This window comes from Syngnathus floridae, chromosome 18, assembly GCF_059516105.1.
Source record: "Syngnathus floridae isolate MCC-2025c chromosome 18, RoL_Sflo_1.0, whole genome shotgun sequence".
In the NCBI taxonomy this organism is placed as follows: domain Eukaryota; kingdom Metazoa; phylum Chordata; class Actinopteri; order Syngnathiformes; family Syngnathidae; genus Syngnathus; species Syngnathus floridae.
In genome coordinates, this window is record NC_142430.1 from 8,781,049 (window position 1) to 8,794,179 (window position 13,131).

Below are 13,131 nucleotides of genomic sequence, written 5' to 3' on the forward strand. Positions count from 1 at the left end.
CCAGGTTAAAATGATGCCAGTGAACCTCCATGGAAAGCAGCCCTGCTCATCAGGTCGTTCCAGTCATCTCCGGCGGCCAGCAGGGCGTCCAGGGCGATCATGGGAGCGTCGTGGCCACTGCGTCCCGCCCAGCCCGCCAGGCTGAAAGTCTTGTACGCTTCGTCTCTCTCAGCCGGCCCGTACGGCTCGGGCCAGATGACCGGACCCACGCAGTTCGAGATGCCCCTCATATCCAGGTACCTGCGGCAAAACCGTACTCACACTCTGTATTGAACCAATAACTGCACAAAATGTAGTATTTCAAAAGTTGTGAGCTGATGCCAACTATTGCAGTTTTGATTTAGTGTGCAAACGTCAGTGTTGAAAAAAAGTAGTTGTTCTACTTTTCATAGTCTGTTTTACTATATAGAATTTAGTCCAACTCTGCATCTCATACCACTGCCACTTGTCGCAGAAGTAGTCCCAGTCCTTCTCCGTCTCATCCACAGCGTATCCTCGGCCGCGAACAAAGTTCCTGGCGATGGGGCAGGCCTCATTGAGCAGGCCCACGCCCCATGTGGCCAGAGGCCGGCGCTGCACAGCGTATGCGGCGAAAAGGGCAGAGGCCACAGCTCCCAGAAAACCAGTAGGGTGAGGGTGCGTCATTCGGCCCGTTTCTACGGCAACGGCTACCAAGGACAACAGCTGGTCAGGCTTTGGGTACCTGTCAGTAATTGGTGCTGATGTCAGTAACAAGCTTCTGTTGGCCCATTTTCCCCCCTTGGTTGGAAAAGATTATTCACTTTGTCTCAGGTTTTGAAACTAAACTTGGTAGAAAAAAAATTCTAATTTGATTTTTATTTTTTTAACCTGAGTCCAATGCACATGGATCTCATTGCGGCGCCGCAGCCCGTCCCCTCTGGGTTGTACGCAACCCTGTAGCCCCCTTCCTGCCCGGGCTTCAGCTGGGACACTCCTGAAAAGCAATTTCGGAAGCTCGTTGTTGACATATCACAAGTTAAAACAATAACTTTATTCTCGTAAGACTTTGATCAAACTTATGTCTCAATTTTATTTTAAGGCTGTAACTTTGCCACTTGATCTTGACAGATGCTTACCCAGAATGCTTGAGGGTCCTGGTTTTCTCCCTTCCATGTCTTTCATCCCCTCCACATAGCGAGCAGCAACCTCATGCAGAAGCTCTTCCCCTTTCATTCCTGTCATCAAAAATGCAGTAAAGAACAAGAGAGGAAAAAAATAGCAAAGCGGAACAATTCAGCACTCACCGGTGGCAAGTCCTTCAGCTGTGGCCAGATGCAGGACAGTATCGTCACTCACAGGCCAATCTGGCAGCTCCACCTTGATGTTCTGCAGCCCGCCCAGCTCCTCGAGCTCCTGCAGACCGAGGAGGGATGAAACTGAATCTGGCTTATCTTAAATTAGCCAGTGAAGCTATCTTCACTATGGTCACGTCAGAGCGCCTCGACTTCATTGACCTAACTAAAGTTGAGAAACACCAGCATGCTGGATCCGACCTTGTGAATGGCCGGTCCGGACTCATTGTACTCCCACTTCTGGTTCCTGAAGCCCAAAGCATCACCTGCACCACTCAGCAACATGGCCGCCTTGTAGTGCTCCACTGTAGCAGTTCTGCAACCACAAAATGCACATCATTAGTACATGCATGGGAAGATTAAAATTAAGACTAGGTCCCAACTGACTTTGGGTAAAAGTCCAGGTCCACTGGTTGCCAGGCAACAAACCTAAACCCATATAATTGCACCTATGGACAATTTAGTCTGTAATTAACTTAATATGCATATTTTTGTAACGTGAAAATTGTTTTTTAAATTGATCAAAACATCACACAAACCTTTATAACATGGAAATATTTGATAGAGTCGTCGAAATTCCTAATCGATACAAGATGACATTGTTCTTATTTAATCATTAAAGTATCGCACACTCACTGGTCCATTGCAGCGACCCTCCCCCCAAATTCGTGCCCACAAGTCGGCTGAGCGCAGTAGTCGTTGTTGAAGCTGAGAGGCCTGGAGCGGTGCTCAAGCCTTTCCTCGTCCCCTGTGAATTTAGATCGCAATAGAGACAGAGGAGCAACGTTATCCGGTCCACAGCAGACAAACCGGTAAGAACGTCTTGATGCATAAAAATCGCGTAGTGAATCTAAAATGGATAGCGAGTGAACTGGCGTGCCTACGGTAACCGAGAAAGGTCAAAGTGAAAAGTGCCACACCCACCCTTACCCCCAACTCCTGATTGGCAGGTTTCTCTATGACGTCACGTATGGACACTTCATTAGGCACACCGCCATTTTCAAGTGCACTTAGAAGAACTGGAATGCACATCATGAACCTAATCACAGGCCACTTCATTAGGGCAAAGCTTACGTGAAGTCTGCTTCGTGTGGGGCTCGAAACATGGTCTCCCGAACACCGGGAAAAGTTAGAAACCATTCTGCCAGGGAAATTCGGCATTTTTATTAGGTAGTGTATTGTACATAGAGGACGTCTGGTCCAAAGCTGAAAAAGGAAAAATGTACATGTTCATTTTACGCCGGGTTACATACAAGTGAATGGGGGCACTGCCATCTTGCGGTAGCATGGCGTCATTACATAAACCGCTTCATAAACTAGAGTCAAAAGCCTGTGTGTTTAATATCGTACGACGTACGTATTTGTTTAATTGTGCTTATGTGATGATCTTTTAAACTAAACAAATGTATAGTAAAATACTCATATGTTTAAGTTCTAATAACCATATTGGAACTGAACTAAAATGATATCGTCATTAAAGAAAGAGCAACGATGAAATGGAAATGGACATGGTCATTTTACACCGGGTTACATACAAGTGAATGGGGGCACTGCCATCTTGCGGTATTTTGGCGTCATTACATGAACCGCTTCATAAACTCGAGTCAAAAGCCTGTATGTTTAATATCGTACGACGTACGTATTTATTTAATTCTGCTTATGTGATGGTGTTTCAAACTAAAGAACTGTACAGTAAACTACTCATATGTTTAAGTTCTAATAACCATATTGTAACTGAAGTGGAAATATATTTTCATTAAAGAAGGAGCAATGATGAAATGGAAATGGACATGGTCATTTTACACCGGGTTACATACAAGTGAATGGGGGCACTGCCATCTTGTGGTAGGGTAGCGTCATTACATGAACCTCTTTATTGACTATGGTCAAAAGCCCATTTAATACATTAATTAAATTAATATATTATATTAATTTATACAATATGTTAATTCAATTAATATTATATTAATTAAATTATGTGAGATTACAATATAGTAATATTTAATGATAATATAAAATAATAATTTTGTATATATATATATAATTTATATAATGATTTATAGTGATAATTTCTGTATAGATTTGATTAATTATTATTAGTAGTAGTATTTTATATACATATATTGTTATTATTTTCATTAAATATAATTTTATATAATTTAATTAATGGGGTTTTGACTATCGTCAAGAAAGTGGTTCATGTCATGACGCTATCCTACCACAAGATGGCAGTGCCCCCATTCACTTGTATGTAACCCGGTGTAAAATGACCATGTCCATTTCCATTTCATCATTGCTCCTTCTTTAATGAAAATATATTGTATCATATGTTAATTCAATTAATATTATATTAATTAAATTATGTGAGATTACAATATAGTAATATTTAATGATAATAATATAAAATAATAATTTTGTATATATATATATATATATATATATATATATATATATATATATATATATATATATAATTTATATAATGATTTATAGTGATAATTTCTGTATAGATTTGATTAATTATTATTATTAGTAGTATTTTATATACATATATTGTTATTATTTTCATTAAATATTATAATTTTATATAATTTAATTAATGGGGTTCTGACTATCGTCGTGTCATGACGCTAACCTACCACAAGATGGCAGTGCCCCCATTCACTTGTATGTAACCCGGTGTAAAATGACCATGTCCATTTCCATTTCATCATTGCTCCTTCTTTAATGAAAATATATTTCCACTTCAGTTACAATATGGTTATCAGAACTTAAACATATGAGTAGTTTACTATACATTTGTTTAGTTTAAAAGATCATCACATAAGCACAATTAAATAAATACGTACGTCGTACGATATTAAACATACAGGCTTTTGACTCTAGTTTATGAAGCGGTTCATGTAATGACGCCAAGGTACCGCGAGATGGCAGTGCCCCCATTCACTTGTATGTAACCCAGCGTAAAATGAGCATGTCAATTTTTCCTTTTCGCGACCAGGCGTCCTCTCAGTACAGTACACTACCAAAAAAAACGGCCGGATTTCCCCGCCAAAATGGCAGAATGGTTTATAACTTGACCCGTGGTTCGAGAGACCATGGTTCGAGCCCCACACGAAGCGGACTTTAAGCTAAAGTTTGAATAGTGTGAGATTCGAACTCGGTTCTCCCGAACACAAGGCAAAAACTTTAACCACTAGACCACTTGGTATTCTACATGTGAATGTTGATTTTACAATTTTATCTACTCTTGAAACGTATTCTATAAATACATAAGAAAACTTCGAAAATTTCATCGCCAAAATAGTTGAGTGGTTTTTGACTTGGGTTGGTGTCCAGTAGCCTCGGGTTCGAGACCCACTCCGTGCATCATTTTCAAATAAATAGAGGGACATGCAAGATTCGAACCCGCCTCTCCCAAACTCAAGGCAAAAGCTTTAACCATCCGGCCAATCGAGATCTTACACAACGTCGTCAAAAGGATGTAATTGAAGGATACTCTGAGCCTTTCCTGAAGAGAGCTTCATGATTTGGGATAATAGAAAGATTTCTTTCAACCACGACCAACGGACAATGGTCGAGGGGATAAGACCATTGCCCCTGAAGATAGCGATGCTGGTTCGATGCCCGAGCACGCCCAAGATTTGTCATTGCAGTTTTTCTCTCGCACGAGCACCTGTTTGAAAGGTTTTTTTTTCTTTTTTTCCTTCTTCTTCTAATGACGTCATCACAAAAAGAGTATAAAAGGCGTCAAGAACGCGACACTCATTCGAGCACTCACCACTGACAGCGAGAGCCACGTTGCTCTGGTCCACCTGCGACGCCGGCTCCACAACAGCGTTTAAAAGTGACAAGGTGGGTGTACAACTTTTGTTAACCTTTTGAAACTAACTGCTTTTGCTCTCTTTCAGCGTCAACTTGCACTTGGGCGTGCTTCCATCTTGCAAGCGTGCAAGCTCAAAAGTTTGCAGAAGCTAGCGTTAGCAGTTAACATCTCCAACGACCACTTAAACGCATTTCTTTGGCGTGCAACCAAACAATTGAAGCATTTAACGGTGGGTAAGTACAGGTACATTTTCAAAACTGAAGCACGCACCGTGTGGAAAGACGACTAACACCATTTTTGCACAAACATTTAGCAACTTCTGGACGACAGCGCCGTTTGGCCGAAGGTAAGTAGACAAAGCAGCGTTTGCAGAATTCCACCAGAGAATGACTGAAACGGGTATTTCGATGCATTCGTGTTAATTGTCTACTTTCTGTCTGCAGGTGCAAATCCTCAAAACGAGCCCGTCATGGCCGACTTTCTGTGAGTTTTAAAGTCAACTCTTTCAATCGACTGCTTCTAATGGTCTTCTCATTTCTGTCCACAGGCCTGCATCTGGAACAGAGGGAGCAGATTGACTGCAAAATGGCAAAAATATATTTTTATTAGCAAGAAATCTTATCAAATTGACTAAAGCAAACGTTTGTTCTTTTCCTTTTGTCTGCAGGGTCCAAAATGGCTGTCTTGCAGTCCTCTCATGGCTTCATGAGACACTTGCAGGTCTACTCTTGCTCAATTTGCTTGTTAGGGTGAAAATGTAAAAGCAAAATGGTTGTAACGTTACCGTGTCTTTCAGACCAGCGAGCTGTGGTTGGAGAGACGTCCGGCGCTGCCCTCCATTCCTCACTGGTGAAACACGCACGCGTCCAAAATGTTTGACGTGTCAAACATCAGCTTGTTCTTCCTTCTTTTGTCCACTAGGTGGTGCCAAAGTACCTAGTTTCTGTAGCATGGATCTGCTGGTGAAGATCTACAAGGTTTTGATCCTGTGGCATCAATCTCTTGTCCAGGTGACAACTTACTAGAAACTAGGCATTGTTTAAAAGCACTTACCTGCTTTTTTTTTTATGCCTCCCTCTTCCTGCAGAGCACTTTCCAGTAAGGATGCAGTAAGAAAATCTGCCACCTGTTTGAAAAAGGAACAAGCCCTCCCCAACCATGCAGAGGTTCCTCAAGGCTGCCTCTATTTTCAGAGTTGACACTCAAATAAAATGTACTAAATGGCAGCTTGATGGGTCCCTTGTTTGTGTTGTGTGCAGGTGTCCACCCTGGAGAGTGTTTACAACATTTCAGGAACTCTGCCTGTGCACCAGTGACCAGCTGCTTCCAGTCTATAGTTAAAAATAAACCCAGTAAACTTAAATGGAGCTGTGTTTTCTTCCAGGCAGAGGTGGCAAATCCAGGTCCAGAAAGTGCAAAACCTGCCACAGTTGGTCTTCAGGCTCTGTGAGCTTGTTCCCCTAGGTCTGTGCTGCCTGAAGAGCCCTCTGCTGGTAAGACAAGGAAAGTGACATTTTAGCCAACATGTTTCAAAATTTGAATTACTGTTTTTTTGTGTCCAGTGTGAAGCACCATCAAGTGCCTGCTCATAGCGGAAGCTGAGGACCAGAGCAAAGCCGCATACCAGCAGCACTTTGATGTTCTTGTTACTTACTCAACTCTAAGGCAACCTGAGAAGTGAGGCACTTTAAATGCGCCTCATTGCACAATCTTATCTTTATTCCAATAATTTTTTTTCCTCCTATTTTCTGACAGGCAGCAAGGAACAAAATCAGCTTCCTGGTCATGCAGCTTGCAATACTCGGTGCCATGAACAACTACTTGCGCACTGGTATGTATAATGCCAAAACCTATTCTGCACAAAACGTTGACTTAGCGTTTTACTTACCAATCTCTTTTTGTCTCAGGTCCAGGCATGGCGTAACACTCGTCCCACTGGCCGACCACTTCACCACTTGTCCCTCTGGCCGACCACTTTACCACTCATCCCTCTGGCCGACCACTTCACCACTCGTCCCTCTGGCCAACCACTCGGCAACGAGCAGACGACCCTCCAACTTGTTACTTTGTTGTGATTGAATGTTTACTCTGCAAAAGAAATAAAGCTTTATTACAAAAAACACAAACTTTCAACTCTTCATTTTCAATTATAACATTAAAACAAAACAATTCTTTTTAAACTTTTTTTAAATATTTTTTTTTCCCCCACCCCAAAAATTTCTGGATTCTTTTTTTTTTTTTTTACGGATTTTTTTTCTGGTGAAATTTTTTGAGAAATGGGGAGGAATCCTGACTGGAATACTGCTTCGTGATTGGCTGAGAGCTCAAAAACTGGGTGGAGCAATGAGAATAAAAGGCTGTGGTTGGTCGAAAAGTGGGCGTGGATATGTTAATGAGGTGCCCTGTGATTGGTTGGCCTTTTAGTGGGCGTGGTCTACTTAAAATGAAGCAATCTGATTGGTCAGATGTGCAAATGCTGCATTCTGATTGGCTGTCAGAAAGTGGGCGTGGTTATGCAAATTTTGAGCCGAGCCGTGATTGGCCAGGCTGAATTTGGGCAGAGTTAGGAGGCGGGCAAAGTGGCACTTAGGTTTTGGAAGGCTCTTTTCAGCATGGAGTTGAGTGTTTGCCTTGAGCCACTGAACAGAGCCAAGTCTTTGACTGCTTCTCTCTATCTCCACATGACTCAAAGTGACTGCAACTGTACAATTGCATCACTTTGACTCATGTGGACACAGAGAGAAGCAGGAAAGACTTGTGTCTGTTGCAGTGACACTCACCTCAAGGCTGAAAACTTGTGTGCATAGTAGTGGACACTTAAATTTGGAAGTGGCCAACTCAAGACTTGAAACAGTACTTTGCCAATGCAGTGACCACCAAGCATGAAAGACTTCAAATGAGCAAATTTGCTCATAAATCACAAAGACTCGCATTCCACTTAAACAATTTATTCACTAGAAAAGCAGATTGAAAAGGCCCTGCCTGAATGCATGGAAGCAGCTTAAGTGCTTGATGAGCTCAGGTATGATGTCACTTACTTCTCGTGGCAGGCACTAGGGGGAAGGTGAGCACATGCAAACATCTCTCACTGGGACAAAACCTAAGTGCCAGGTACTGCACAGTACCACCACCACCACCACCACCAGTCACTTTTGGACAAGGTTTTCCATGACACTGATGCAAACCAAGTTAGATAAATATATGTTTCTGACTAACTTGGTTTGCTTCAATGTCATCAAAAAACACATCTAGACCAGTGTGGTGATGATGATGATGATATTGTGCAGTAGCTGGCACTTTGTGAGAGATGTCAGCTGCTTGCATGTGCTCACCTTCCCCCTAGTGTGCAATGACAGTATGACATCGCACATCAGCTCCTCAAGAACATAACACTACCAACTAACGAACACCAATGTTTTCTTGTTTTTTTAGATTTAAATATTTTTTTAGATTCAAGTCATAATCTTAGAACAAAGTGGTACACTTTCACTTTTCATGTGTGCCAACTATGATGAAAATATACTTTTTAAGTTCAAATGCGAGTACATTTTTCAAAACGATACTTCTTACATTAGCATGTAACTTTAACCATTGTAGAGCAATTATTTTGTTTCTTTTCAAGGTGGCCCAAATAATCATCAGGACATTATTCATTTGGGAAATGACCAATTAAAATGTCCTTTGATAACATTTTGGACTCTAATATTTCAAGTCATATATGACACGACCTTCTACGTTTAAGATTAGGAGGCAAACGTTAAGGTCCACCTTGCTAGTCGCCAGAGGCATAATGTTACATGGAAAATGGGGAGGTACCTTTCGAGATATGCAGATAGACGACCAGCAGCCGACGTGGAGCCTCCAGTCTTCAAGTTTGGACGTGGAAAAAGATAGAAAAACCGACGTTGAAGTCAAACGCTTTCGTTGATTATCCATTGATTGACAGCCGAGTGAGTGCTACTTGTGGGCGTGCTAGCTAACGTTCCACCTCTTGTTTCACGAGAGCAAGCGAGTTTCCACTGACGTAACGACTAACAAATATTCTCCTTTCATGCCATTGTTTACATGTACGCATTTACATACATACAGCAAATATAAGAGCTTGGAAAAAGTTGACATGACTCACTCAAAACCCCAAATGGTAACAACCTGAAGCGCTAGCTGCTCGCTGAAGCGGAAGTGTACGGTAGCCGAGAAAGCTCAAATCAAGTCACCAAAAAGCGCGTCTATGGCAACTTGCAGAAAAGACACGCCCACATCATGCATGCAACACTAGTTTGGATAACTAAGTAAACACGCATAAAAGATGCTCAAAACCTAGTTAAAAAGACCAGCCTTGTCAAAAATAATATTCTGTCATATAGTTTGAGTTTCATACAAATTTGTGTTGTACCTTTGATCAAGTTTGACAGTAACAGTAAATTATTTAAAATAAATTATATAGAGCCGCTAGCAAACTCCACTTTGACCATTCACTTGGTAGCCAAACAGAACCGAGGGACGCCCCTTCCTGACTACTACGGTGCCTTCCGTGCTTGCACGACCTTGGTAAGCACAATAACTTAATTTTCATTTTTGCAGAAACACACATTCTCTGTTTAAATGATGAATTATGGTAGCAAGCTTTCGGTTGTCATACGATCGTGGCAAGTTAACGAGTCCCTCACGTCGATAGTGCTAGCTGGAACGAGTGAAATGTGTTTTCATTTGCAGTTGATATTATTCGGAGCAGTTTTGTCGTGGAGATTTCATTTGAAGACAAACGCGCTCTGGTCACCGGGGCAGGAAAAGGTAAACACAATAGCAAAAAGACTGCTATGATGATGATGATGATGATGATTTATTTATTATTGTCCGCTGTAAGCACAATTGCTCCATTTCGACCATGTTGCGCTTATTTATTTATTTATTTATTTATTTATTTATTTATTTATTTATTTATTTATTTATTCATTCATTCACTGCTCTTATTTATTCATTGTATGTGCCTTCTTGTTTATACTTTTTGTATTGTTTACTTGAATGTGTAATATGTCTTGTCAACGTGGGATAGTGGGAAACGCAATTTCGATCTCTTTGTGTGTCTTGACATGTGAAGAAATTGACAATAAAGCAGACTTTGACTTTGATTATTATTATTATCATTAAATATATTATAATTTTAAATAATTTTAATTAATAATGGGCTTTTGACTATCGTCAATAAAGTGGTTCATGTAATGACGCTAATCTACCACAAGATGGCAGTGCCCCCATTCACTTGTATGTAACCCGGTGTAAAATGAACATGTCCATTTCCATTTCATCATTGCTCCTTCTTTAATGAAAATATATTTCCACTTCAGTTACAATATGGTTATTAGAACTTTAACATACGAGTAGTTTACTATACATTTGTTTAGTTTAAAATACCATCATATAAGCACAACTAAATAAATACGTACGTCGTACGATATTAAACATACGGGCTTTTGACTCTAGTTTATGAAGCGGTTCATGTAATGACGCCAAGCTACCGCGAGATGGCAGTGCCCCCATTCACTTGTATGTAACCCAGTGTAAAATGAACATGTCAATTTTTTCTTTTCGCGACCAGACGCCCTCTATGTACAATACACTATCATTAAAAAACGGCCAGATTTCCCCGCCAAAATGGCAGAATGGTTTATAACTTTACCCGGTGTTCGGTAAACTATGGTTCGAGCCCCACACGAAGCAGGCTTCGGGCTAAAGTTTGAATAGAGTGAGACTCGAACTCGGTTCTTCCGCACATAAGGCAAAAGCTTTACCTATTACACCAGATGCTGTTCTGTACTGAAGAGTTAATTTGGTAATTTTATCTATTTCGTGAGACGTATCCTATGAATAGATAAGAAAATTCGGGAACCTTCAACGTCAAAGTGGTTGAATGGTTTACAACTTCGGTCGGTGTCCAGCAGCCTCGGGTTCGAGACTTGCTCTTTGCAGCTTTTGCAAATTAAATAGAGTGACACATAAGATTCGAACCCGCCTCTCCCAAACTCAAGGCAAAAGATAGAACCATTCGGCCATTCGAGATCTTACATCGAACGGTCAAGTGTTTGTGATTGAAGGTTACTCTGAACTTTTCCTGAAGCTGGCTTCATGATCTGGGATAATATATAACATTCTGTAGTCGATGGTCAACGGACAGTGGTCGAGAGGATAACACCATTGCCGCGGAAGTCGACTGTGCTGGTTCGAGCCCCGGGCCCTCCAAAGATACTTCTTCGCAGTTTTTCTCGCGCTCGAGCACCTGTTTGAAGGGGTTATTTTATTTCTATTTTTTTTCTTCTTCTAATGACGTCATCACAAAAAGAGTATAAAAGGCGTCAAGGAAGCGACGCTCATTCTTGCACTCACCTCTGACAGCGAGCGCCACGCTGCTCTGGTTCACCTGCTACGCCGGCTGCGCACTTTTCCACAACAGCGTTTAAAACTGACAAGGTGGGTGTTCAACTTTTGTTAATCTTTTAAAACTAACTGCTTTTGCTCTCTTTCAGCGTCGAGTTGCACTTTGGGCGTGCTTCCATCTTGCAAGCGTGCAAGCTCAAAAGTTTGCAGAAGCTAGCGTTAGCAGTTAACATCTTCAACGACCACCAAAACGCATTTATTTGGCGTGCAAACAAACAACTTAAGCATTTAACGGCGGGTAAGTACATGCACATTTTGAAAACGGTGAAGCACGCACCGTGTGGAAAGATCTCTAACACCATTTTTTGCAGAAACATTTAGCAACGTCTGGACGACAACGCCGTTTGGCCGAAGGTAAGTCGACAAAGCAGCGTTTGCAGAAATTCACCAGAGAATGACTGAAACGGGTATTTCGATGCATTCGTGTTAATTGTCTACTTTCTGTCTGCAGGTGCAAATCCTCAAAACGAGCCCGTCATGGCCGACTTTCTGTGAGTTTTAAAGTCAACTCTTTCAATCGACTGCTTCTAATGGTCTTGTCTTTTCTGTCCACAGGCTTGCATCTGGAACCCAGGGAGATTGACTGCAAAATGGCAAAAATATTTTTATTAGCAAGGCATCTTATCAAATTGATTAAAGCAAACATTTGCTCTTTTCCTTTTGTCTGCAGGGTCCAAAATGGCCGCCTTGCAGTCCTCGCATGGCTTCATGAGACACTTGCAGGTCTACTCTTGCTCAAATTGCTTTTTAGGCTGAAAATGTAAACGCAGAATGGTTGTAACGTTACCTTGTCTTTCAGAACAGCAAGTTGTGGTTGGAGAGACTTCTGGCGCTGCCCTCCTTGCCTCACTGGTGAAACACACACGCGTCCAAATGTTTGACATGTCAAACATTTCAGCATGTTCTTCCTCCTTTTGTCCACCAGGTGGGGCCAAAAGACCAAGTTTCTGCATTTACTGGTGAAGAGCTAACAGGTTTTGAACCTGTGGAATCATCAACATGCTGACAGGTGACAACTTACTACAAACTTGGCATTGTTTAAAAGCACTTAGCTGCTTTTTTTTATGCCTCCCTCTTCCTGCAGAGCACTTACCAGTAAGGATGCAGTTGGAAAATGTGCCACCTGCTGGCCAAAGGTAAAAGCCCTCAGAAACCATGCAGAGGTTCCTCAAGGCTGCCTCCATTTGAGTTGATGGTCAAATAAAATGTACAAAATGGCAGCTTGATGGGTCCCTTGTTTGTGTTGTGTGCAGGTGTCCATCCTGGAGAGTTGTTACAACATTTCAGGAACTCTGCCTGTGCACCAGTGACCGGCTGCTTCCAGTCTACAGTTAAAAATAAACCCAGTAAACTTAAATGGAGTTGTTGTGTCAATGTTCATTTTTTTTCTTCCAGGCAGAGGTGGCAAATCCAGGTCCAGAAAATGCAAAACCTGCCACAGTTGGTCTTCAGCCTCTGTGAGCTTGTTCACCTAGGTTTGTGCTGCCTGAAGAGCCCTCTGCTGGTAAGAGAATGAAAGTGACATTTTAGCCAACATGTTTCAAAATTTGAATTACTGTT

General features: G+C 41.6%; 2 protein-coding genes and 1 long non-coding RNA gene across 13 annotated transcripts in view; 1 reads left to right on the forward strand and 2 right to left on the reverse strand.

The window, feature by feature from the left end:
• Positions 1-2,221, reverse strand: part of adprh (ADP-ribosylarginine hydrolase) — a 2,815-nt gene extending 594 nt beyond the window's left edge. Inside the window, exons 1-7 of the mRNA XM_088359795.1 lie at positions 1,950-2,221; positions 1,515-1,629; positions 1,266-1,374; positions 1,098-1,196; positions 850-955; positions 437-703; positions 26-240 (exon numbers count right to left, since the gene is read on the reverse strand). Of these exons, the coding sequence (XP_088215921.1) occupies positions 26-240; positions 437-703; positions 850-955; positions 1,098-1,196; positions 1,266-1,374; positions 1,515-1,629; positions 1,950-1,957 (919 nt within the window). The 5' untranslated portion in view covers positions 1,958-2,221. The remainder of the gene's footprint in view (positions 1-25; positions 241-436; positions 704-849; positions 956-1,097; positions 1,197-1,265; positions 1,375-1,514; positions 1,630-1,949) is intronic.
• atxn2l (ataxin 2-like) overlaps positions 1-12,928 on the forward strand; it is a 21,801-nt gene extending 8,873 nt beyond the window's left edge. For 2 of the 6 annotated variants that reach the window (XM_088359769.1, XM_088359775.1), the window contains exons 24-34: positions 1-2,125; positions 5,051-5,168; positions 5,225-5,372; positions 5,453-5,485; positions 5,583-5,622; positions 5,687-5,727; positions 5,807-5,859; positions 5,936-5,988; positions 6,061-6,149; positions 6,227-6,305; positions 6,399-6,502. The gene's annotated coding sequence lies outside the window, so the exon portion shown is untranslated. Of the gene's footprint in view, positions 2,126-5,050; positions 5,169-5,224; positions 5,373-5,452; positions 5,486-5,582; positions 5,623-5,686; positions 5,728-5,806; positions 5,860-5,935; positions 5,989-6,033; positions 6,150-6,226; positions 6,306-6,398; positions 6,503-12,496; positions 12,581-12,655; positions 12,708-12,824 lie in introns of those variants that run through there. The other 4 variants (XM_088359770.1, XM_088359774.1, XM_088359772.1 and 1 more) reach the window with 4 other exon arrangements.
• LOC148382887 (uncharacterized) overlaps positions 5,316-13,131 on the reverse strand; it is a 26,875-nt gene continuing 19,059 nt past the window's right edge. For 2 of the 6 annotated variants that reach the window (XR_015854004.1, XR_015854002.1), the window contains exons 10-12: positions 7,028-7,227; positions 5,924-6,629; positions 5,316-5,694 (exon numbers count right to left, since the gene is read on the reverse strand). This is a non-coding gene — a long non-coding RNA (uncharacterized LOC148382887). Of the gene's footprint in view, positions 5,695-5,923; positions 6,630-7,027; positions 7,228-8,955; positions 9,349-11,056; positions 13,073-13,131 lie in introns of those variants that run through there. The other 4 variants (XR_015854005.1, XR_015854003.1, XR_015854001.1 and 1 more) reach the window with 3 other exon arrangements.